Source organism: Sturnira hondurensis, unplaced genomic scaffold (assembly GCF_014824575.4).
Source record: "Sturnira hondurensis isolate 20B ecotype Veracruz unplaced genomic scaffold, ASM1482457v3 Scaffold0022201, whole genome shotgun sequence".
Taxonomy (NCBI): domain Eukaryota; kingdom Metazoa; phylum Chordata; class Mammalia; order Chiroptera; family Phyllostomidae; genus Sturnira; species Sturnira hondurensis.
Genome location: NW_028094832.1, coordinates 2,466,130 through 2,491,223, shown reverse-complemented (window position 1 = coordinate 2,491,223; position 25,094 = coordinate 2,466,130). Strand labels below are relative to the sequence as shown.

The 25,094-nt window shown below is 40.9% G+C and overlaps 1 protein-coding gene across 5 annotated transcripts in view; it reads left to right on the top strand.

The window, feature by feature from the left end:
• ADGB (androglobin) overlaps positions 1 to 25,094 on the top strand; it is a 122,902-nt gene that overhangs the window by 65,519 nt on the left and 32,289 nt on the right. For 3 of the 5 annotated variants that reach the window (XM_037034800.1, XM_037034801.1, XM_037034798.1), the window contains 12 exons: positions 13 to 46; positions 1,125 to 1,308; positions 2,833 to 2,896; positions 5,055 to 5,157; positions 8,925 to 9,066; positions 10,636 to 10,750; positions 13,438 to 13,605; positions 16,968 to 17,106; positions 17,715 to 17,843; positions 19,420 to 19,513; positions 22,967 to 23,101; positions 23,628 to 23,781. In XM_037034800.1, coding sequence (XP_036890695.1) covers positions 13 to 46; positions 1,125 to 1,308; positions 2,833 to 2,896; positions 5,055 to 5,157; positions 8,925 to 9,066; positions 10,636 to 10,750; positions 13,438 to 13,605; positions 16,968 to 17,106; positions 17,715 to 17,843; positions 19,420 to 19,513; positions 22,967 to 23,101; positions 23,628 to 23,781 — 1,461 coding nt within the window. The remainder of the gene's footprint in view (positions 1 to 12; positions 47 to 1,124; positions 1,309 to 2,832; positions 2,897 to 5,054; positions 5,158 to 8,924; positions 9,067 to 10,635; positions 10,751 to 13,437; positions 13,606 to 16,967; positions 17,107 to 17,714; positions 17,844 to 19,419; positions 19,514 to 22,966; positions 23,102 to 23,627; positions 23,782 to 25,094) is intronic. The other 2 variants (XM_037034802.1, XM_037034799.1) reach the window with 1 other exon arrangement.

Below are 25,094 nucleotides of genomic sequence, written 5' to 3'. Positions count from 1 at the left end.
TTCAATTCACAGAGCAACATTGCTTCACAAATCACACAAGGAAAAGGTAAATTAATAATCTTCCCATGACTATTTTTTCCCCACAGACATCAAAGCAGAACGGGGCCTCCGCCTCTTGGCAGCCTTCAGCTCTCTGCTCCTGGCTCCCAGCAGCCTCTCTCCCTGGTCCCCACTGATGTAATGAGGCTGATCTGCTCTGGGAGAGAAAAACCAGCTAATCTCACTCGTTCAATTCAAGTTTAAGGTCAAAATAAAAGGCAATCTGATTAGTCCCATGAGTCAAGTTTGTGTGCTTTAGGCATGTATGCTGTAATCAAAGCACCGAAACTATTGCACGTTTTTAGTTCCTGAAGAAAGAAAACTTGGTGAAACCTCTAGTCCCGAAAAAGTGGTGGGTAGCCGACTCAGGTACAAGCAGTCTGTGAGAGTTTTATGGGATTACTTGATGAACATGAAATAAGATTATGGAACCATAAACTGTGAGGAAGCAATTAAGTAGTCACTTACTGAAATATATTAACTATAGTAGATCTTTCAAATTTTCATTTCTCCCTCTGTTGTCTGAGCCGTCCCTCTCATATAAATGTTTATCTATAGCAGATTTTAAGTACATAACCTAGCTAATTTCTGTTATAACTTTATAATATCTAAAGAAAGTGTGCACAGCCCTGGCTGGTGTAGCTCAGTGGATTGAGTTCAGGCCTGGGAAGCAAAAGGTTACTAGTTTGATTCCTAGTCAAGGCGCATGCCTGGGTTGTGGGCCAGGTCTCCAGTGGGGAGTGTGCAAGAGGCAACCACATATTGATGTTTCTCTCTCTTTCTCCTTCTCTTCCTCTCTCTCTAAAAAATAAATAAATAAAATCTTTTAAAAAAAGATTGTGTGCACAAATTTACAAAAGTTGAGTGAGAATTTTATAGACTCGTTATAAATAAAATATTTTGAGATTATGAAAATGTATCTCTGTATGCAAATGTGAGGCCCGCATGTAAATAATTATCTCAGTAAATCTTTTCTCAAAAATAGACCTTGCTATGTGAACCCCCCTTTGTGATTTTCCATGCCCTGGTAACTTGATACTAAATAACACAGGTGAGTTCACATGGCTGCTTTCTGCCTTGCACAGATGAGCTCATGGACTTTGTACTGAATGACCCTGCCCTTCCACCTGAGGGCCTGGGTTTGGAAAGAGATCTGATTATCATGACCACTGCAACACTGGACAGATCGCAGGAGGAATTCACAGCGATAAATAATACTGTTTCTAAAGAAATATGGTTGGATTTTGAAGACTTCTGTGTATGCTTTCAGTGAGTATATATTTTTGCAAGTGCATTTAACATAGAAGCTATATAAGCTACTCATTTTTAGGTATTACTTAAAGTAAGTAAGCCAATACTAGTCTGGCATTGATATAATATCAAGCAAAACTGTTAGAAAGAAAAATGGCTAAGTTGATTGTTTATATAAAAAACACTTAGGCCAGTGTTGGGGCAACTTTTCCTGCATGCCCCCCACCCTGACCACCACGGATAAAAGTAAATAAGACAAGATGTGATCTGCTTGGAGAGGAGAGGTGACCATTTTCCAAGAGGAAAAAGGCCTTGAGCAGTGGCCAGTTTCTCAGGGGAAAAAGGTATTGAGCCCCTTCCTCCAGAGGCTTTTCTTGGGTTGTAATACACAGAAATACAGGGTAGCAAGGATCAAACAGTAGATAGTCTGAGTCAGAGTCTTTTAGGCAGAGAGTTTTAGTTTCCTGCTCAAATTCTTAACATATGAATGAAAGCACTCTTAGCAGAGCAGATTTCACAGGTTTATCAGGAAGTCTTTGTTATGCCAGATTTTTCCCCAGGACACACCTCCCCAACAGGTATTCAGGCTTAAGGGGATTAGAGCCAGGAAGCGCTTCTCCCAGAGAACATGGGGATTCAGGCTATTTCAAAGCCGGGTGGTGAGAGTCCATTGCTCTTTGTTGCAGCATCCCCCCCCCCCCACCCAGTCCTTCCATCATGGCCTCCCATGTGATCAAGTCTGGCTTAGGTTGCCCCCCGCTGTGAGGGGTCTTACCCTTCATGGACTTCTGACCAAGCTTTGGGGGCAGGGAGGAAACTGAGGCAGCATTTGCTACCTGAGACAAGCTTTGTCTCCTGCATTTACCTAAGACAAGCTTTGTCTCCTGCGGCTGGCATTCCAAAGGTCATCCCTGGCCCTTAGCCACAGGGGGTCGAGTTACAATTCCTGAAACCAGGTAAAATGGTCCACAACAGGCCAGTTGTAGCTTACCTTCATAAACTTATCTGTTAATCAAGAGGGAAGCACAGATCATCTTTTCCTCTTTTAGGCAACTAGTTCCATACAACTGTTATTTTTCTCCAGATTTATTAAGGTATGACCGACAAATAAAATTTTACGATATTTAAAGTTGACATAGCTTTGAATTTATATACGTGTACATGGCGAAAGACTCCCCCCATTGAGCTAATTAATATATCCATCACATGTTTACTTTTAAAAAATGAGAACATTTAAGTTCTACTCTCTTAGAAATTTCAATTATACAATTCAGAGTTATCAACTATAGTCATCATGTTCCATATTAGATCTTCAAACCTTATTTATCTTAAAACTGAAAGTTTGAACCTTTTGATCAACCTCTCCCTATTTTTCCCATCCCTCGGGCCCAGATAACTACTCTTCTTGTCTGTAAGTTATTATTTTTTAACTTTCACTTGTCTTTATCTTATACAGCACATAATTGAATCTAATACACTTACCATGTAATAATAGCCTGCTGCATATAATGACAATGACCTGTTATAAATAATGTTTTTCAGGAATATATGTATTTTCCACAAGCCAAGTTCATATTGCACTAACTTCCAAAAAACAGAATTCAAGGTAAATATTCAAGATCTCTAATTCTCTTTCTCTTCTTATACTTAAATCTTGGATTGAATCACGCTAGTAAAAAAGTTCAAATGTATCAAGTATTTCTAAACTTGTAACATAATTATATTTTAAGGTAAATTCTTAAGGTTTTATGCTCATCTCTTACCCCAATAATAGTAAAATCCTGCTACCTCTTACCCACAAGTGTGATCCATCGGATTGTAGTGGTTTATTATTATATAAATTCACATTAAGAAAGCATTGACTTATAAATAAATGAAGAATCACATGAATAAATTCACTGTATTTGATTGCAGTGAAATGTCTACCGAAGCGTGTGCAGTCCCTAAAACAGAGCATCCTTTACACTCCTGGTCTTTCCTCCCATGTATTCCCTCTGCTTGGAGTTCATTCCTCTTCACTTTTATGTCTTCATCTAACTGACACCTACAAGTCCTACAGAACAGCATGGATGTCCTTCACCTTGTTGGACCTCCTCCCCCGACCCTAAAATCTGGGTCAAGTTCCCTGGCTGTACCCACTCTGCAGGACCTATTTCCACCCAGACACTGACCTCTCTCCCTTCTGACAGCCTGACCACTTCCTGGTGCCCATCCTGCCACCTACCCACTTGATGTCACATCTCAGTGATGTGAGAAAATGACAACTCTTTCTTAGAGTTTGTTGGAACCCAAACTTAATGATCTTTAATATGGCCTAAGAGAAAGGCCTAGTCATGGTCTGAGGCCAGGATTCCTGATTCGCTGCCAGCTGAACTGGGGCTGGTGGTGGAGCCCGAGGCCTCTCCAAGGCACCTTGTATGTCCCCTGGGTGCTCAGTGCCAGGGCGAGGCCACAGGCTCTCTAAGATGCCTTGTCTGGCACCAGGTCAGTCCTTTCACCTCGTCTCCCAGGGCCAACCCTCCCCCAAATTCCCGGACTGAAAAATGACAGCAAATGACAACTCTGCTTTGAAAACTCTCTCAGGCATGCACATGGGGCTGGCCAATCCAGGGTCCTTCACAGAGTTAGACAGTGAATATTTGAGACGACTCTCTCTATCGCCAGCATGTTAGAGCTGAACGGAAACAAAGAAATGAAGTGTCAAACGCTTAGTATTGCAAAATACTGGGGGAAGCAATCATTTAAACATTATTATGTTCTATCAGGCCTTTTTAGCATTCTTGTCATATTTGATTAAATTATAAGTTCCATTTCTTCATGGTATTACTAGAAGTTTTTCTTCCCTATTTTAACTGGTTATTTAAATATTGTGGTAAAATAATATGAAAAGCTTTGAAAGTATAGTGACAGTTAAATTCATTTAACACACATACCATCAGTCAAAATTATATTGAAGCACTGAGAATCTGAGAGGCAATAACAGTACAACAATTGAGACTCCCAGGCTTGGAGTCTGGCAGGAAGACCTACTTTTAAATCTCAGCTTTACTGCTTGCTGTAAAGAAATAGATCCTTGCAAGCTCTGTGAGCTTTTCGTTGGAAAATTCCTTACCCGCCCTGTGTCTCGGTTTCTTCATCCATAATTCTGGCTATCAGGAGTACCATATCCAATGGGTTGGGATCATGTCTGCTAACTCCTACGTGGCTGGCTGTCCTTTTAGGGAAGTTTCAGTCTTGCTCAGTATTTTCTTCCATCTCCAAAACAAAAATCCAGCCTAGTGCATTAGCCTACAACGGGTATATTTCTGAAGCTATTATAGAAAGAAGGGAGAGAAGGCTTATTCCACATACCACTCTGGAAAAGACTTTAATGCATCCCCATTGGACACTTCTGCTCTCTGCCGAAGTCACTCTGCCGCCTCTGTGCCTGCCAGGGACCCACTGTCCCAAAGCACCCTGCTCAGCCAGGGTCCAGGCTCCTCCTCTCTGTTATTTCTGGGACAAGAATATCCTTCTTCTTTATTCATGAAGATGGACTTTCACTCTCTGGTGTGGGGGTCAGTCCCACCCAGGTCCTACAGACCCAGCCAACATGCACTCGGTATGGTTATCTTTATATCATGAAACCTGCAAAGGGCTTAATTTTGGAGTCTGGAACACAGGAAGCTCTCTGTAAATGGTAAGTGTTGTATTATGATGAGAAGTGGGGAATACAGCGTTCGTAGAAGCATATTAAGTTCACTGGTTGCTCTGATTTCTTGCAGTTCTCAGATGAGCGTGTGTCCTACTATCTGTTTGTGGACAGTCTCAAACCTATTGAACTGCTGGTTTGCTTTTCTGCGTTGGTGCGCTGGGGAGAATCCGGAGGTGAGAACGCTCCAAGGAAATTACAGATTTACGGCCCAGCTCGTTTTCATTCTTTCCGGAGGAAATACAGTAACGAGATGTTTCGGCTCTGGATGAAGGCAACTAATTTCCTCTTCAGACTCTAGGGGAGCCACGTTGACCCCGTGTCCCGTGATCCTCTTACTCCTCAGGCGTCGGGGGTTTGTGCTCACGCGCACCACCCACACCTCTGCCCGAAGTCATCAGGGCACCTCTTCGGCGCACCCAGTCACTCTGTCTATCTTTCCACCCGCAGAAGCCACCGTCCCTGAGTTTTTCAAAACCTATTGAAGAGCACGAATCCTTTCTTCTTTAATTCAACAATCATGAAGCTCTTCTCTCCATCCCACATTGGTCATCCCACATCCCTACTTTTGTGGTTGTACTTTGTAACTCACAGCACCAATAACTGTATCATCTCAACCCTTCCAATTTCAAGTTCACTGACTACCACCCCCTGACTCTAGTTCACTCTCCCTGGAACTCTCACTCCTACGATTCTCTGGGGGCCCCATCCATCCACCCTGCCACTTCCTGTCATTCTCCTCCCATCTTTATTTCTCTCATTCCCAACATACTTTTCCATGACCCACCATTGTAACTATATTCTCACAGGTATCTCAACACAATTGTTCTAACCCTCTCCTCTCACTTTCCTTGCAAAATCACGGTGTTGGTTGAATGAGCTCTACAGTAGAACTTTGCACCAAACCTATGGTTACATCAGAGAAGCTGAATGTGATCACAGAAAAGAATCATCAGCTACTTTAAACTGAGGACTGCAGATCCAAAGGAAAAAAAAGACCACAAACAAACAACAACAACAACAACAACCAAACCCCTCAGCACTGATGACATTTCTCCAGTTCACTCATCCTCCCACCGTCATTCTTACGAAGACTCCTCCAGACCTTCAAATCTCTCTCTTCAGATGTCCAATACCCACTCTCATCCTTGCTCATTTTCAACTGATGACCTTGCTACAGTGTTCACTGCAGAGATAGGGAACAGTCAGAAATGACCTGCTTCATCTTCCCATAATGGACTCTCACCAGCCCCAGTCAGCCTTCCCTCTTGTTCTAATGGATCGTCTGTCCCTGCTCCTCTCTAAGACCAGCCCCTTGCACACACGTACGCTAATGCATGAAATAGTCCTTATTTGGCCTGTTTTCCCACAGCATTTATCTCTAACTCTAGTAGTCTCTGGCACTATAGAGGTCCAATAAATATTTTTTAAGTTGTCAATATTGAATGTCTTGTCAACATTGAATGTCTTGTCAACTTTGAGGGCAGAGGCTATGATTTTCAAACAAAATATAGCCAACCAAAATATGCTTTGAATGATGTCTAGTATGTAGCAGGAGGTCAATAAATACTTGTTTAATAAACTTACAATCTTTAGTGGAATAGGCTTAGTATTTCTACCTGACTGATAGCTCCTAAGCCATACCATGTCCTACCACATTTAAATTCTATGTGCATAGAGTTATTTTGGGTCGTGTGAGGACTTTAGATGCTCAACTTGAGTGTTTTTTTTTCGTGTGTGTGTGTTCCAGATCTTTTATTTTTATTTTTTTATTTAACTTTTGTTCAAGTACAGTTTTCTTTCTTGTATTCCCAGCCCTGCACCCCCCCAGTGCTCCCCACCCCCCTCCCATCTCCGCCCCCCATCTTAGTTATTGTCCATGTGTCCTTCATACTTATTTATGTGAGTCCATCCCCTTTTACTCTGTGCTTCTCTCCCCTCTACCCTCTGGACCCTGTCAGCACGTTCTGTATTTCAGTGTCTTTGGTTACATTTTGCTTGCTTGTTTGTTTTGTTGTTTACATTCCTGTTAAAGGTGAGATCATATGGTATTTGTCCTTCACTGCCTGGCTTATTTCGCTCAGCATAATGCTTTCCAGCTCCATCCATGATGTTGCAAAGGGTAGGAGCTCCTTCTTCCTTTCTGCAGCATAGAATTCCATTGTGTAAATGTACCATAGTTTTTTGATCCAGTCATCGACCAATGGGCATTTAGGTTGCTTCCAACTCTTGGCTATTGTAAATTGTGCTGCTATGAACATCGGGGTGCATAGGTTCTTTTGGATTGGTGTTTCAGGGTTCTTAGGATATACTCCTAGCAGTGGAATTGCTGGGTCAAAAGGCACGTCCATTTTTAGTTTTCTTAGAAAATTCCATACTGCTTTCCATAGTGGTTGTACCAGTCTGCAATCCCACCAACAGTGAACTAGGGTCCCCTTTTCCCCACAACCTCTCCAGCACTTGTTGTTTGTTTCTTTGTTTATGATAGCCATTCTGACTGGTGTTAAGTGGTATCTCATTGTGGTTTTAATTTGCATCTCTCTGATAGCTAGCAATATTGAGCATCTTTTCATGTGTCTCTGGATCCTCTGTATGTCCTCCTTGGAGAAATGTCTGTTCAAGTCCTCTGCCCATTTTTTAATCGGGTTGCTTGTCTTCTTTGAGTGGAGTTGACTGAGTTCTTTGTATATTTTGGAGATTAAACCTTTGTCTGAGGTATCATTGGCAAATATGTTTTCCCAAACAGTTGCTTCTCTTTGTATCTTGATACTGTTTTCCTTAGCCATGCAGAAGCTTTTAATTTTGATGAGTTCCCATTTGTGTATTCTTTCCTTTATACCCCTTGCTCTAGGGGACGTATCAGTAAAAATATTGCTGCGTGGAATGTCTGAGATTTTCCTGCCAATGCTCCCCTCTAGGACTTTAATGGTTTCCCGGCTTATATTTAAGTTTTTTATCCACCTTGAATTTATTTTGGTGTATGGTGTAAGTTGGTGCTCGAGTTTTATTTTTTTGCATGCGGCTGTCCAGTTTTCCCAACACCATTTGTTGAAGAGGCTGTCTTTACTCCATTTTATGTTACTGCCCCCTTTAGATGCTCAACTTGAGTGTTATCTGGAAACAGGGTAAACACATGAATCCTGGAAGCCTAATGTACAGCATGGTGACTATAGTTAAAAATACCATGTTGTATCTTTGAAAGTTGCTAAGAGAGATTTTAAGTTTTCATAACAATAAAAAAGTCATGTGTGGTGATGGATATAACTGAACTTACTGTGATGATTATTTCACAATATATCACATATCAAATCACTTTGTTGTTCATCTTAAACCAATGCAATGTTCTCTGTCAATTTTTTTCAATAATTTTTAATTTAGAAAGTTTTTGCCCCCAGCTCTGGATGAAAAAGGATCAATATTGTTTATTTATTTCAAGAGCAAACAATATTCAGATTAACTTTATATGAATTATTTGCTCTTTCTACCCATAGTCAAAGCTAAAAATCAAAAGTAAAACTTAGATAAGGAATGAGCTACGTTGACCTTTCTTCGTCACCATCTTAGGAAAATCTCTTATTTCCCCAGATGTGGTGTCTTTTTTTAAAATTGCATCTAGAGATATATTGTAATTACAGGCAGAGGTAGTAAAAGCAGTGGTGTACTGCAGTGGAACGTCCTTGTCTGTCCTCCTTTTCTGAACCTTCCCTTTCCTGGTTTCTTCACCTGAGGGGTTGATTTAATGAGGAAATAGGACAGGGAGGAAGATCTGGGTTCCACTTGAGTATTATTTTCAATAATTGATTACCCAGAGTAATTGATATTGTTTTATGAATATTTTATAGAATTTCTATTTCCTGATGTTGACATTATTGTTATTAATGTTGTGAGGTAAAGGCCAGCTATATTTTCACAACAAAAGTTTAACATTTTTCCCTTTTTCTAGCTTTAACAAAAGACAGCCCCCCGATAGAGCCTGGACTACTTACGGTTGAAACATTTTCTTGGAAGTCTCTGAAGCCACGTGACCTTGTTCTGATGATTCATACGTACGCCACCAAGGCAGCGGTGGTTCGCCTGCCTGTCGGGTATGGGGTGACTTCAACTTTCTCATATTAAGGATTTTTTCAAGCCTTGTAAGATGTTGATTACTAAATACTTTAACAATATGGAAACTTGGAAATTGTTCCCTAAAGTAATTTGATAAAAATCACGTCTATCATTATGATTCATGCGAACGAAAACATTGGGAAAAAATGTGGTACAGTAAATCCCCTTTTGTAAGGCTCATACTTGTCAGAGTCTGGTCATTTCTTTCATGAGAAAACAAATGGTTTAGACATGTTCAATCAACATTACCTAAAATTCATGTATTGAAAATTCCATTTTAGTTTTCCAGTAAATCTCATTATAGTCCTTGACAAAACCATAATTTTATTTAAAACTAGTTGTGAAACAGAACATTTTCTCCTGCCAACCTATGGTTTTATCTGTGGTTTGTTTTTAATTTTACTTGTAGTTTCATTTTTGATTAAGGAAAAGTTGGCTAATTGCATCACATTTTCCATTTTAAAGAAATACACATAATCAACTTTTTAAAATTTATTAATTTATCTTTAAAGGGGAAGGGAAGGAGAGAGGGAGAGAAATATCAATGTATGGTTGCCTCTCGTGGGTCCCCTGCTGGGAACTGGCCTGCAACCCAGGCATGTGCCCTGACTGGAAATGGAACCAAAATCCTTTGGTTTTTAAGCCCTCGCTCAATCCACTGAGCTGCACCAGCCAGGGCTCAAAAGACTTTCTTGATTTTGATAAATAAAATTTAATATATTGCCTCATATTTCAGGTGAAACAAATATTGTTTTCTGGATATCCCAAGATCAATCAAGTTAATTCCATGAGATCCGTGACAAGCTATGGCTCTAATACAAAAGAAAAGCATAAGCAACAAAATCAAATGCTAAAATTATCTATGGCAAGCATCTAATATTTCTTATGATTATAAATTTTGAAACTGCACTATTTCTCACCTCTGCCCTAAAAGCTCTGTCAGGGTGAGACTCACTCAGAAACCATTACTCCTTCTGAGTTCTCTTACATGGAGAAAACTGAGGGCAGGGAACCAAGGAACAATCTTCTCATGCTCTTGTTTTCCTCTGCTTGGCTTACCCTGTCAGCGCGTCCATTTTGAACATGCTGCAACTATTCCTTAACTGAGAGGGAATGAAGGTCTCTTCTCTCAAGGACACTGCAGCCTACTAGGAGAGGCACAGAACATATGCATGACATTATGTATTTGTGAGAAAAACACTGTGCGGTCTGCAAAGCCCTTCACCACCATGCGTTATGGCTGTTAGGGCAAAATCAGGAGGACTCTTTGACAGTGGGAAGGTGGTGTGTGGGAGATGTCTCCAAGGCGTGCAGATTTGTCATTTAGTGTAACTTTTTGTCTGACTGTTAGTGAAGTGCGGGATCCATGATATCTATCTAGTGGTTCTTTAAGGTGAAAATGCAAAGGTCTTTATTCCACATCAGTGTTAAGGAGTTGACCGCGTACTAGTGTTGACTTGGAGCACGCACTGCCATCAGGAAACACCCAGGGGCGACAACTCCAACACAGAAAACCCTCGTTTTCATCCACTGTCCATTCTCTCTAGGAGACATTTGCTGCTCCTCACTGTGTACGCCCCAGTAGGTCACTCCTTGCATGTCTGTGGCATGGTGCCTTTTGTCGTCGGGGATGAAGATGCGGTGCTGCCCAACTTCGAGCCGGTAAATATTTTAGCAACTGTGACTTTCTGTGTGTGTGCCTTATTTTCAAATAATTTGAACTCAATCCTATTCTAATTTTGTGGTCAACTTATCCACTTTATTTGACCTTTTAAAACTCTCAAATATATTCTGCAAGAAATCCCCAAATATGACATGCACAGTTAACACTCTAAACCTTGTAGGGTACACATAAAATAACTTTAGTTTTTCTCCCCGAACTACCTTACCCTCTGCTCTGTTGAATCCTCTTTCACACCCGTGAACACGTCACATTTCATTTGGGAGTACACAGGATAGGCACAGTCCTTTTTAACACAGTTTAAAATTTTAATGAAATACTTTTTCCTTGCCCTGAAGAATTTGAAGTGTATGTTTCTGAGATTTGCGGGGAGAACATCCATGGAAGGCTGTTTCACATCTTCATCTCTTCTGTCTCCTCTTGGCCTCTCCTTCGTTTCTGGAAGAAGAGAGGAGGTGATTGGGGCCACCTCCTCCCCTGAGCACCTGTCTTTAGATGCCCTCTAAGCAGCACACGCTCTAGATATGTCAGTGTGGACCTTTGGGGGGAAGATTTGCACGGGGCCTTCCTACTGCTTTAGCCCTCCCCACTGCTGACCCGTCTCCACCCAGCACGTTTTCGTATTAATTCGATGAGACTTTCTCAGCCAGACAGTAAACCTCTTGGTCAGGGTAGCAAGAAGGTGGCTTAGGACCAGCTCCCTTCTGCTGTATTGTCATGGCCCACGCACGCTCAGGTTACGCATCCCTGTCTTTCTGGCCAGTGGCTGTTCAGGTCTGCCCATGGCTGGTTCCAATCTCTGCCGCACCATCTCTCACCAGGGTTCTCTTACTCAACGGACGCAGAGGAAGATCAACAAGCCAAGCTTATAAATAGACATCCTGTAAATAGATGTCCCCTCATCCCCTTGATTACATTTCTCCCATGAAATTTTAAGTTCTTGTTTGTATTTTCTCTCTAAAAACAAACTGCTTTAGATAGCCTGGGTTATCCGCTTTCTTTGTTTCATTGGGTGCTTTAACTTCCTAGGTGCTTAGTTATTTTGGTCTATGATCAAACTCCTCCATCTATAAGATGGAGGAGTTATCCACTCCTCCATTTTATAAGAATTATTGGGGCTTAAGGCAGGCAGGGTATTAATGAGCCCCTTCTCTGGTTCTAATGAAGAAGGAGAGGAGGCAGGCTGGTCCAAAAGCAGAGGCTCAAGCTATTCAGAGCCATACTTGGCCACTCCCTGTGCTGCCAGCTGACCAGACAACGTTTACAATCACAGTTTCATGCAGAGAAACACCACAGGCTGTAGGGAGCGTGGCAGAAGGAGGTAGCGTAGCTACGAGTGCATTCAGTGGCAGGCGGTGGCCTTGGTTTCCATCAGCTTCTCACCCCAGCAGGGAGTCGGTGCCATCCAAGGACACCTGGTGGGCTTCTCCTCAAAATTTCTGCAGGAAGCCACGGGACAATGATCTCGCTCAGGCGCCCACTAGGAAAAGACCAAAAATAGGAGTAACAAAGTTTTCCGCCAACTGCACGCTCCAGGCTGCCTCCAAGCAGCCTCTGCGCTGGGCAACTCCTCCACTCCCCACCGCACAACATCAAGACAAGAAACCAGCTCCTCAGGGTTCAATCCTTTTTGTTCCAAACTACAGACTTACTGCACTCTGGCATTATTCCCCCACCCCAGTTTTATTGAGGTGTAATTGACAAATAAAATTGTAAGATAGTGGAAGTGTATGTCCTGATGATTTGATGTGCATTTACATCGTAAAGGATAGCCCCACCTAGTTAATGAACACATCCATCAACTCACATATATACCTTTTAATTTTGTGGGCAAGAATGTTTAAGTTGCACCCCCTTAGAAAATTCCAGTTATACAATACAGTGTTATCAACCACAGGGACCGTGTTTTCCATTAGGTCCTCACACCTGACTCGTCCTACAGCCGCTCACCAAGCCCCCTCTACTCCCTCCCTCCCAGCACCTTGTGACCACTTTTCTCCTGTTTCTATGAGTTTGACGGGTTTTTTTTAGATTCTGCATATAAGTGATACCATGAATTGGTATTTGTCTTTCTCTGTCTGACTTACTTCACTCAGTACAATGTCCTCAAGGTCCGTTCATGCTGTCACAATTGCAGGGTCTTCTGTGTGTGTGTGTGTGTGTGTGTGGTCTCTTCTTCATCCACTCACACACTAAGGGACACATACTTTCCATATCTGGGCTGTTGTGAGTGATCTGGGCTATCCTTTTCTTGCTGTTACTGTTTCCTCCTAGTATAGCAGGGTGGAGCCAGCCAGCTCACTCTCTTGTCTTTTTTTATCCCCATTGCTCTTTTTCTGAGCTCCTCTCTGGCCATCTGTCCTCAGACCCCACAGTTTTGTCAGAATAGCCCTTAAACATCCTTCAGTCTAAGTCTGGATGTCAATACCATGGAGAAATTTCCCTTGGCCCCCAGTGTCAGGTAGGTCATCTTCCCACGTGTTCCTGCTACAGCGGGACTCAAGTTCCTTGTGTTATCTCTCTGAGCAGACCGCCTTGATGAAAGAAGTTCTCTGTGAATCATCCCTGGCATAGAAGTTTCATATGTTAACAGATACTAGATTTTTGTAAACCTAATTACAGTTAATTAAGTCAAAGTGAGGCTGGCCGCGATGCTCTTTCTTCCCAGGAGAGCTACCGATTTACAGAGCAGTCACTAACGATTCTGAAGGCTGTCGGCAATGTGATTGCTAATTTCAAAGATAAGGATAAACTTTCTGCGGCTATGAAGGACCTGCAGACAGCCCACTACCCTGTGCCCTTGCACAACAAAGAGCTCACCACGCAGCACTTCAGGGTAAGCGCACTCCCTCCATGATGTTCTTAGGATGCTTTCTTACGTAAAGTGACCCCCAAAATCAGAGTCTGGGAAGTATTTTGGATGGAGACAATTTAGGGGGAAGTGGCTTTGGGAACCAGAACGGCTGGGGCAGACAGAATGAGAGGAGAAAGACGGAAACCTGGGTTAACGGGTGTGTGGTGTTTGGGGTTGTGGGCTGCTGGGGCCGAGTTGTCCAGGGAACTCTGGTGGACTGTGGGGCATCCCTCAGAAGGCTCCCGCTTCAGGATGGGAGATTGGGACACAGCCACCAACCCTCTCCCACTGCAGATGGCTGCTCTCTGGGGCGTTAACTTCCCATGGTTAAACCTTCTGTTGGGGCTGAGTAGAATTCTGGCTCCACCGAAACCCTTGAGAGACTGAAACAGCGGGACTTCGTGGTACCTTCTAGGACTCAGTTTTTCAGCCAAGACACTCTCAGAATTTGGGGCCTGATGGTTTTTGTTGTGGGGCTGCCCCGTGCCCTGTACACTCTACAGCAGCATGGCTGGCCTATACCCCCAAGATGCCGGCCTCATCCTGTTTAGACAACTACAAAATAACTTCAGACATTGCGAAACGTCCCCTTGGGAATGGCATTGCCGATGTAGCAGATAAAAATATATGGCACCTGGTTAACTTTTGTTTTACTAAAGGCTTTATTTTTTAGTGCAGTTCTGGGTTCAAAGAAAAACTGAGAGGAAAGCCCAGAGATGTCCCACATGCTCCCACACAGGTACAGCCTCTCCCATTGTCAGTGTTCCCCAGCACAAAGGGACCTTTGTTAGAACTGATCATTCACACATCACAATCTCCCCAAGTCCGTAGCTTACATTAGGGATTGCTCCTAGTGTTGTCCCTCCTGTAGATTTAGACAAAGGTGTAATGACATGTATCCGTCATTACGGTGGTACACAGAAGGTTTTCACTGCCCTAAAAATCCTCTACGCTTTACCTATTCAGTCTTCCCTCACCCCAGCTCCTGGCCACGAGTGAGCTTTTTCACTGTCTCCGTAGCTCTGCCTTTTTCGTAATGTCATACAGCTGGAGTCACACAGGATGTAGCCTTTACACATTGCATCTTTTTACTTAGTATATACCCTTAAGATTCCCCCACGTCTTTTCATAGCTCATTATTTTAGCACTGAAAAATACGGCGTTGTCTGAATGGGCCGCCGTTTATCCATTCACCCGCGGAAGGATGTCTTGGTTGCTCTCGAGTTTTGGCAGTTGTGAATAAAGTGGCTAGAAACATCCATGTATTAGGTGTGTGTGCATAAGTTTTTAACTACGTTGAATGACTGCTGGATCCTATAGTAAGAGCACATTTTGTTTCGTAAGAAACCACCAAATTTTCTTTCAAAGTGGCTGCACCCTTTCTCATTCCCACCAGTAATGAAAGAAGGCTTTGTTGCTCCGCATCCTCGCGGCGTTAGGTGTTGTCTGTGCCTCAGGTTTTGGCTGTTCCAACAACTGTGCAGTGGTATCTCAGCGTCGTTCTAACCTGCATTTCCCTAATGACATACGACGTGGAGCCTCTTTTCGTAGGTGTATTCACCGTCTGTATGTCTTCTTGGGTGGGGTGTATGTTAAGCTCTTTGACGCATTTTTAAATGAGGTTGTTTGTTTTTTTATTGTTGAGCTATAAGAGTTCCTTGTATAATTTGAATGATAGTTCTTTATCGTATGTATCTTTTGAAAATATTTTCTCTCACTCTCTGGTTGTCTGGACATTCTCTCGACATTTTCCTTTACAAAGCAGACATCTTTAATTTTATGAAGTCTAGCGAATCAGTTATTTTCGTGAATCATGCCTTTAGTGTTGTACCCAGGGAGAAGAGAGGGGTGAGGTGCATGTGCTCCAGAGAGAAAAAAACGTGCCTCCCCGTGTCCGTCTGGGTACATACGGGGAAGGGTGAGGAGTTGTCAGAAAATATGAACCGAGCAGGAATGTATTAGTCATTTGGCTTTGACGGGCACTGTATTTTACTAATTCTATGATGCACGTTTCTTTTCACACTTTAATATCAGAGTGAAATCAGTGTATCTTGCAATTGGCAGTTCCTTATAGTTGTTTCTTATAAGTGTCAGGCGGCCTCCAGAATCCTCTGTGCGTGCATGCATGGTCTTGTTCACAAGGGTTTATTTTGTGACTTCTTTAAAAAAAATACATATATTTGTATGTATTGTTTGACAAATACCTGATCTTTTGGGGAAGAGAATTAAATGGCATAATAGAGACTCTCAAAAAAAAAACCATGAAGGGAGAGGGATTTTCCTCACACACATCAAAAATGACTCCCTCAGGGCTCAAACAAACAAAAAAAGGTGTGACTGGCAAAAAGTCACACAAACAGTACCCTGGGGACTCTGAGTAATCCACCCAGCACATCACGCCCTGTGCACAGGTAAAGAGCTGAAAGTAAGCTAGCAGCAAATTGTTTTGGCTTCATTGTTATTCCCAGTGGCTTGACTGGATACGTGGAGTTGCTCAGCATTTCTGAAAAAAATATGTGGAAAAACATTAGAAGAAGGAATATGTATTTGTGTTGCAGTCTAAAAATATTCTGTCATTCCTCCTTGGTAAGATCAAGAACAAGCCAGCACCACATTCTCCGAATGGGGGTCCATAGCTTGAGAAAATGCCCAGGGTCCAAAGTAGAACACTCTTTAGGCACTGAGGCATCATCAAAGCCTTTGGCAACCAAAACAACAAATTAGATAAGAAAAGCAGACGTTAAGTATTTTTAAAAAGTGATTTGTGGAAGTAAGAGTTTGAATGTGAATAAATTTCTGGAATATTTAACCAATTTATGTAGCTTATTTTTCATATATGTTTAAGTGTGATACATGATGAAAGACTGTCTAAATCTAGAAGAGCTTTTTCAATATGAAGTAAACACTCATAGATGACAGGAAAGTGATTAAACCCCCCCTCTAAATAGTCTACCTTGTTGTAGCGCATGAAATATTAGTGTGTCTTACAATGGATGGTGTCTTAGAATCAATGCAATGCTGTATTTAAATTATTTAAGCTCAAGGACCATATTTATTAATCTTACACTGTATCTTTTCAGCCAGTTTAGTGTTACATTTCAAATGAGTATACATTATAGACATCGTTATTATGATAAAATGTAATAAAATTAAAAATTGTCAAGTCATTATTTTGGTTTTCTACTGGGTGAGTAAGAACTTTGGAGAGTCCTCTTTTAGGTGGTGTGTATAACTGAGAAATACATCTTTACAATCTGTAGTGTACCTAAGGCCTTTTAGAGCCTCTATAACCAGGTAATAATATTTTTTTGGTTTGAAAAAAGTACACTGATGTATTGTTTTAGGTTTTCCATCTTTCCTTGTGGCGTTTAATGAAAAAAACTCAAATAACAAAGCCTCCTTCAAACTTTAAATTTGCATTCCGTGCTATGACTTTGGAGTTGGATGTACTCGATTCCTCTTCCTCGGAAGATGCTCCTTCAGGTACTCATCAATTTTAGATATTTATTTGACAAAGGAACTTCTAGGCTTATAGGAGAGAAATAATGTGAGAAACATGCACTCAGAATGTGTGTGGAGTAGTTAGAACAGTCCACACCATCGGCTGTGGAGTTCTGGCTGTGCTCTGGGCCATGTCCAGGGTTCCAAGGCTCTTTCGTATGTCCCCCACCCCACATCCATCCCAGGTTTCCCTGGTTTGTTTGTTCCTGACTTTAAAAAGTGTGAAACTCAGTACAATGTGCAGTATGATTTGAAGAATTCTTGTAAGTTCTTCTGATCCAAGCAGTAGTCCTTTCCTCTTCTCTATTTCTACCATTTTAACATTTTCTTTTAATTTTGAGAGAAACTGCATGCTCCTTTCTCAGAAGAACCCATGGTGGTTCACTGCGATGTCCGCATTCAGTGTGCCACCTTCAACCGGGGTGCTGTCTAAAACAGGGCCGTGTCCGGAGCCCACTATTAAATACAAGGGCAGGTCTGTGGCTGCGGCCTTCCACGTGTCAGAGGGCTTTAGTAGTTAAGGGCATTGAACCCTGGGGAAGGGGTTCTAAATGGAACTCTCAGTACAAAGTTTGTTTTTCTCTCCCCGGCAGAATGGGTGGATGTTAAATACTGCGTGCCCATAAGTGACGACGAAGAAATAGCAGCAGCAGCAGTTAAAATTCAAGCCATGTGGAGAGGGACTTATGTCAGATTGCTTCTGAAAGCTAGGACACCAGGTATAAATGATCAGTCACTTACAAAGTGGACTTGCCTGTATATAAATGAATATTTGCTTGTGTATTAGTGAAAAGTATTCGAGTCATCTTTATGGATAGGCTGGTTATTTTCATCTCTGTAAATATTGAAATTCCCTGAGGTCAAGGTGCATTGTCAATACCTTCACTCCCTTGTCCCCAGAATTTAGCACCATGCCTGGCACAGAGTGGGCACAGAGCAGATACTTGCTGCTAGAATGAATGGATGAATGAACGAATGAATGGACGAATGAATGGAAGAATGATTACATTGAGCGGAGAGGCTTCCATGTACTCCACAGTGACGTGCATTTGGAAGGCATAAAATGCATTTTAAGCATACTAGTATATTTATTAAATCAGATAGACTTATGCATATAAAACAAAATATTTTTTGAAAAATGTGAACAGCCTAGAGTAAAACACTGCAGAGGTGAAAATTTACTTATTTTCATTCTCCATTTTTTTGTTTACATGTTCCTAGGAGAAGCTTTATGTCTAGTAGAAATCTTTGAGCGTATTGGAATATTTTATTGTAAGAAACATCTCTATTTGAAACATTAATGAGAGTCATTAAAATGTTTACCTAAGCAGTGAAAACTACACATAGGTGAATGTAAAACAACCAAACTACATTGCATAGTTTTGTGATAAAAAATATTGCTTTTGCCCGATTTTTATATTTTTCTATTAAAAATAATTATAAACATATCAAAATGACTATGGTCAAATCGACTTTTTCTTATCTATATATGCTATGGAAAAATTATACTCATACAATGATTTTTTATTTCTTTATGGAGACAAAAATGTGAGCCACTCAAAAGTGTTTTGATAGTATTTGTATGTCTTTCACTCAGCACATAATTATTGAATAATTCTTGCATGCATGGCACTGTTCTAAATTCTGGCCTTAGAGAAATTAGTAAAGCTGACAAGGGGTCTCATCTGATGAGCCTTGTGTTCTAGTTGTGGTCAGCGTATGATGCACAAGTAAACATGTGAAGGTGTTCATTGCACGCACTGCTGAGTCCTGTGAAGAAATTCATACGGAATAATTAGAAAGAATGTCAGTTTCTTTTCTTACAACAAATTTGAAGCGTGTACTATGGATTGGCATTTTTCTTGCCAAATCATTTCATCATAAACCATTTTCTAGATTAGGCTTTAGATTGAAATTTGCCATAATCCTATTAGCCACTGTTTCTTAGAAAAAGTGGATGGATTAACTTTTCTGACATAAGCACTTTCATAAGGAGTTTTTGGTGTGATAGAAAGATCTGACATAAACTCACTAATGAGTATTTCAATTAGATCAAAGAACACTTTATAATTTCTGCCCTAAAAATAAAAGGAGAAGCATAAACTGGTGAGAAAGCTTTCAACTGAGGGACATAACTTTACATTTTAAAAATTATTTTGCTGCTAATTAAGCCTATGGTTTTAGGCCCACCTGACTCGTGAGTTTCAGCTTCTTCTGCGAAAGGAGCACTTTGAATAAAATAATTTCTTGGACATCTTACAGCTTTTATATTATTACTTTCATTGTTATTTTTAGACACAAAGGAAAATGTCGGTGTTGCAGATATTCTTCAAAAAGTTTGGGCTATATTGGAAATTAATATGGAACAATATGCCGTTTCTCTATTAAGGTAAAGGAATGTAATGATATTTCTTTTTTTTTTACTTTAAAAATTTTTTCAGTTATAGCTGACATACAATATTATATTAGTTTCAGATGTACAACATAGTGATTATGCATATATACAATTTATGAAGTGATCCCCATATAAGTGTAGTACCTACCAGGCATTGTACATGGTTATTAGAATATAACTGATTATATTCCCTACACTGTACCTTGCATCCTCATGGCTATTTTGTAACTACTAATTTGTACTTCTTCATACCTTCCCCCTTTTCCCCCACCAATCTGTCAACCGTCAGTTTCTTCTCTCTCTCTGTGAGTTTGTTTTCTGTTTTGGTGGTTTGCTAATTTTGTCTTTTTTTTAGGTCCCACAGATAGGTAAAATCATAGAGTACTTGTCTTTCTCCATCCGACTCATTATTGCAATATCTTGGTTTCCTTCAAGTTCTAGTTCAAATGCTACCAGGGATTGGTTTCCCCCCCTCACCACAACTAGAAACCCGCTGCTGTTTCTGAACGCCCACGGTATTTTATCTGAAAGACTGTATGGTGCACATTGCTCTTTGCTTGTTGTAATTGAATGTCTCTAAAATTCTAAGCAGAAACCTGTGAGAGTTTCTTGGAGTCTCATGGTGCCAAGGAGATGAAAGTTAGAGCTGAGGGCCTTCCAGGGAAGGAACCCCAGCAAACAAAGTTGTCAGTGGAACCTCTGGGGGGTAGCAGTCTAGCAAATGGGACAAATCAGAAGTAGATTGAGCCTTAGGAAAACTGCATTCTAGCCACAAGCCACGTCCAAAACAGGATAATCTGGACAAAAATAAGATACACACACACACACACACACACACACACATACACATATAATACATAGTGTGCCCAGAAAGTATCCAGCTGTGTAATATGAAAAATAGAAACATTTATTGAAGAGACAAGATACAGGAAACACTGCACAGAGGCAATGACACCTCAGTCCCCTTCAAAGCAGTCACCTTGGGACCTTGCACAGCTCTCCCAGCATCTCTTCGACTGTTCAAAACACCGCAAAATCCTTTGTTGGAATCACCATCAGCTGCCCCATCATATTTTCCTGAATCTCATCCATGGTTTGAAATATTTTCCTTTTCAAATGTGATTTTAGTTTTGAGAAAAGCCAGAAGTGTCAGGGAACCAAATCTGGGCCGTAGGGAGGCTGAGTCAGCTGGGTGATTTGAAGTTTTGCCAAAAAACTGCACACGACACGATACAGGAGCAGGTTCATTGTTATGACGTGCCTGCTGATCACTTATTGCATTATCTCCAAAAGCCTTCTGAGTCATCTGAATAGTTTCCTTGGAGGAATGCTCAAGCTTAACACAAAATCTGATGTAGATTCATTGTTCTACTCACTCAGTCATTTTGAGTGTGACAACTGCACAGTACACACACTCACTCAATGGCATTTACTGCCCCCACCAACTAGTACAGTGAAGTCATCATTGTTCACACATCCACACTCCAGTCCACTCTCCTTGGCTGCCAATTTATATCAATGTCATAAAAACTGTTCTCTTTATATTAACAATGACTGGGCTTTTTCTGGACAGACCTCATATAAAATAATGAGCAAGACAGAATCAGAGGCATAGACTCATGGGATAGACTGACAGCTGTGAGAGGGGAGGCAGGAGCTAGGGAGCGATTGAAAGAAAATAAAGGAATTAGTCAAAGAACATATGTGAAGGACCCACAGACATGGACAATGGAGTGGGGGCTGACCATGGAAGCAGTGGGGGTGGGTTCAGTGGAGGGAGGCAAAGAGGGAAAGAGTAGAACAACCATAATAATTTAAACAATGAAATATAAAAAATTTAAAAAAACCCTGACCAACCAAAAAAATCTAAAGCTTCAAAAAAAGATAGATTAAGGTAACACAGGAAATGTACTTAGCACAGTGCTTCACATGGAGTAAATACTATTTTAAATTTTATATGTTGAACATTAACTATTAAAATGTTGCTAATATTAATGCTACTATATGGGGGACTTTGAAGTCCCCCCTATATGGAGCCTAGCCTTTCATTCTTAAATCATGAGGGACAGAACTTCCCCAAGCCTGCTTTGGGCAATGCCCAGGTCATCAGTACGGCTTTCTCTCTGTCTTAGGATGCAAGCAAGGTCGAAACAAAATCTGTCAGGTCTGTCAGGGATATTTCTCCGGGTCATTCAAGATATCCCACATGGCACATTAAGATTTTGATGGTCCTATAGACATTAGAAGTTCCAAAGGTATACAAAAAAGGGTAGAAATTGTGGCAGGAGCTGTGACTGGGCCAGTGCCCAGGATGGACAAGCGGGTTCTGCATTGCCGGACTGGGACATTCCAGTTCCTTGTTATGGTGACCAGGGTATTTATCATTGGAACTGGGACACTTTCACAGATGGAGGGAACTCTCTCTAGCATCGTGCCAGGGCTAGGAGCACAAACCAGGACTGTCCCTAGCAAATCAAGTTATGTGCTCCGTCTCTGTACTTGTGACTACTTTAAAAGGCTTAAAACCCTCCCAAGAATAAATTTATCAATTTTCTCTCACTGCCCAAGCCATGACACATGGAGAGCCCATGAATACTATCCTCCATGGGAATCTGCATGGTTTACATCCCATTGACAGTACAATTAAGCCACCCAGAAGCCAGGAGCACCCCATGCTCTGTCTAGACCTCCGTCTAACAGGGAACCACTTCTATGGTCTTCATTGCTTCCTCCCCAGCTCATACCAGAGACATGACATAAGGGACCCGGGATGCCGGGTGCTAGATCCAGTTCCTGGTGGAGTGGTAAGGACAGGACCCAGAGAGCCCCTCACATCACTTTCATTATGTTCTAGGATATGCCACAACCTTCCAGCGGGCAAACCTGGAGAATTTCCAGCCCATGATTCTTTAACCAGTTGCACGCACTCTCTCCCATGCAACAGAAATGATGTGGGAAAAAAATTCTGCGGTCTTCCTTTATTCAAGGCCTTAGTGTTTTGTTTTTAAGTCTATCATTCCAAACCCATCCCTTTCTAGTATGTGTTAACTCCAAAATTTTCGTGGCTGCCACCCACCCAGTTTTACTGCTTGTTTGCCTGCCTCTAGCTTTGCTACCCTTAACACCTTGAACTTTGGTACTGATTTTCCACCTATGAACATCGTTAGTTTCTTGATCATGAACTGGGTTCTCCCTTGACTAAGAACTTCAGATAATCTTGGGTCCCTTTGGGAGACATCTTCCACAGTTGACTTGAAGTGGTCTTCTTACTTTGGTGCCATATATCACAAGCCCCACAGCCCTGCTTTGAACAAGGACGCAGTCCAGTCAACCATAGACTGTAATATTTTATGCTGATTTTTTCAATTTCTTTTTTTTTTTTGTGATCAGAGCATAGTTGGAAGGTTGCTTTTGCCATTGGTACCTAAAGTATTTTCACATTTCTAGGCTAATGTTTAAGAGCAAGTGCAAGTCAATTGAATTTTACCCATGCTATCAAGATGAGGAGACTAAAATTGCTTTTGCTGACTACACTGTAACTTATGCAGACCAGCCACCAAATAGTTGGTTCATAGTCTTCAGGTGAGGCTGTCTATATTGGTAAATGATATTTCCCTTAAATGTCATCAGTCATATATGTAGAATTGTATTCATGACAGTAGTAAATGTATGAACTTTTAGGCTGCTTTCACAACTTAGTTAACATGTTTTCTACATCTGCTAAGCATAAATGAGATAGTATAGAAGTGTTTGTATGAGTTTTCTTAAACTATGAGAAATCTGAAATTAACTATTGTAACTTTATGAGTATGATAGCCATAATACAACAAAAATAGATGTGATTTCAATATAGGAAGAAATCATTTAATTTCTAAGCAATAGCATAGTAGGTAAAAAATCACAAATTACTTACCAAATTGGGTTTCTTAAAGGGTTTGTATTTGCATGACAAAATAATATGTTGATCACAATTTTAAAGGAAAAAATAGGTGTACCTTATAGTTATTTGGAACTTTAAACTTATGTTTTTATTTCTTAGCATCAAACCTAATTTCAAACTTTCTTTGTGGTTCATGTCAAGGAAAAGTTCATGCTTTTGTAATTACAGGGAAATATTTTTGTTTCATCAAGATATGATTTTGGTTCCCAAAATATATTCTACACTTCCGGTCTGTATGCTCCACGTGGTTAATAACGACACAATGGAACCAGTGCCAAAGGTGTTCCAAAAAGTGGTGCCTTACTACTACACCAGGAATAAGGTAGGTGTAGAATGTATTCCTCCTGCGCGGTAGAATGGCGGTGAGATGCCCATACGTTGTAGGGGGTCTGTGAGCAGGGAGAGCAAAGATGCCTTCAATCCACGTACTAGAGGAATAAGGTGACTCGTGGTCTTATTTGGTAGAAGTTTCACTTACTTGACAGCAGGAGGTACTTAGTGTGGATGCCAGAACACTTGCCTCTCCGCCCTCTTCTTTCTTCTTTCCAAAGAAAATAAGAAAAGGAAAGCAGTAGAAATTGTCATCATGAAAATCATAAAATCATACACACCCCTAAAACAGAAATGGAGCTAAAGAACACATTTCGTTCTGTCCCTATCAAGTCATCTGGTTGTCTCAAGTTTCCCACTAGGTTTTCGTTCTGTTCCTAAATATTTCAGAAGACCGATTACATAACCATTCAGCACCTGCCAGCCCATCTTTTCTAGGGCCACTGATTCCTTCCAAGGATAGTAGCACTCGTCACATTACTTCTGCTCAGTGATAGACCCTGCTGTTCACTAAAATTATGTTGCCTCTATATTTGAATCTCATCTTTGTGTTTCTGGCCATTGCTTTTGATGGGGAAGCATGGAAAAAAAAACAGTGGACACCTGCACTGGTAACCAACTGGGCTATTTTAGCTATCTTCCATTTTTTAGCTATATGGCGATGGACTTCATTTTTCTCTTTGAGTTGTGGTTGTAATCGACTTCTGAGATTCACATAAGTCTATAATGCTATGCATTATTCTGTACAAATTAAGACATACCTATCTAGTGAGAACTGATTTATAGAAAGATAAAACATTTTAATGTCTCCATAAAAATGTAATAGCTCTTTTGAACTGTTTTTAGGGATTTCTAAAATAAGACTTTATTTTTTAGAGCAGTTTTAGGTTCACAGAAAAATTGAGACCTAGATTTCTTTTGAATAGAAGAATTCATTTGATTTGTAATCGGAAACAGCAAATTGCAAAAGTCCAAGTGGGAAAGTCGGTTTCATTCAAAGGGAGACTCTGTCAAGGTCATAGATGTCACTGAATTCTAGAAATGAGCTCTTTGTTTTACCAGATAAGTACACTAATATTAGCCATTGACACTTAATTTGGCAGGGACCGTTTGAGCTGAACCTTAAGCAAATCTGATGTGTATTTACATGTAGCATACTTTGCCTGTTTGGGTTTGGTTTAGCTTGGGTTTTGTTCATTAACTCCCATGAAGACCCCTCTTCTGAGACTAAGCATGACTTTGTAGGGTAGGTCTGAAAGATGCATTATCAGTCAACATTCTATTCCATTTAACTATAATTTTTAA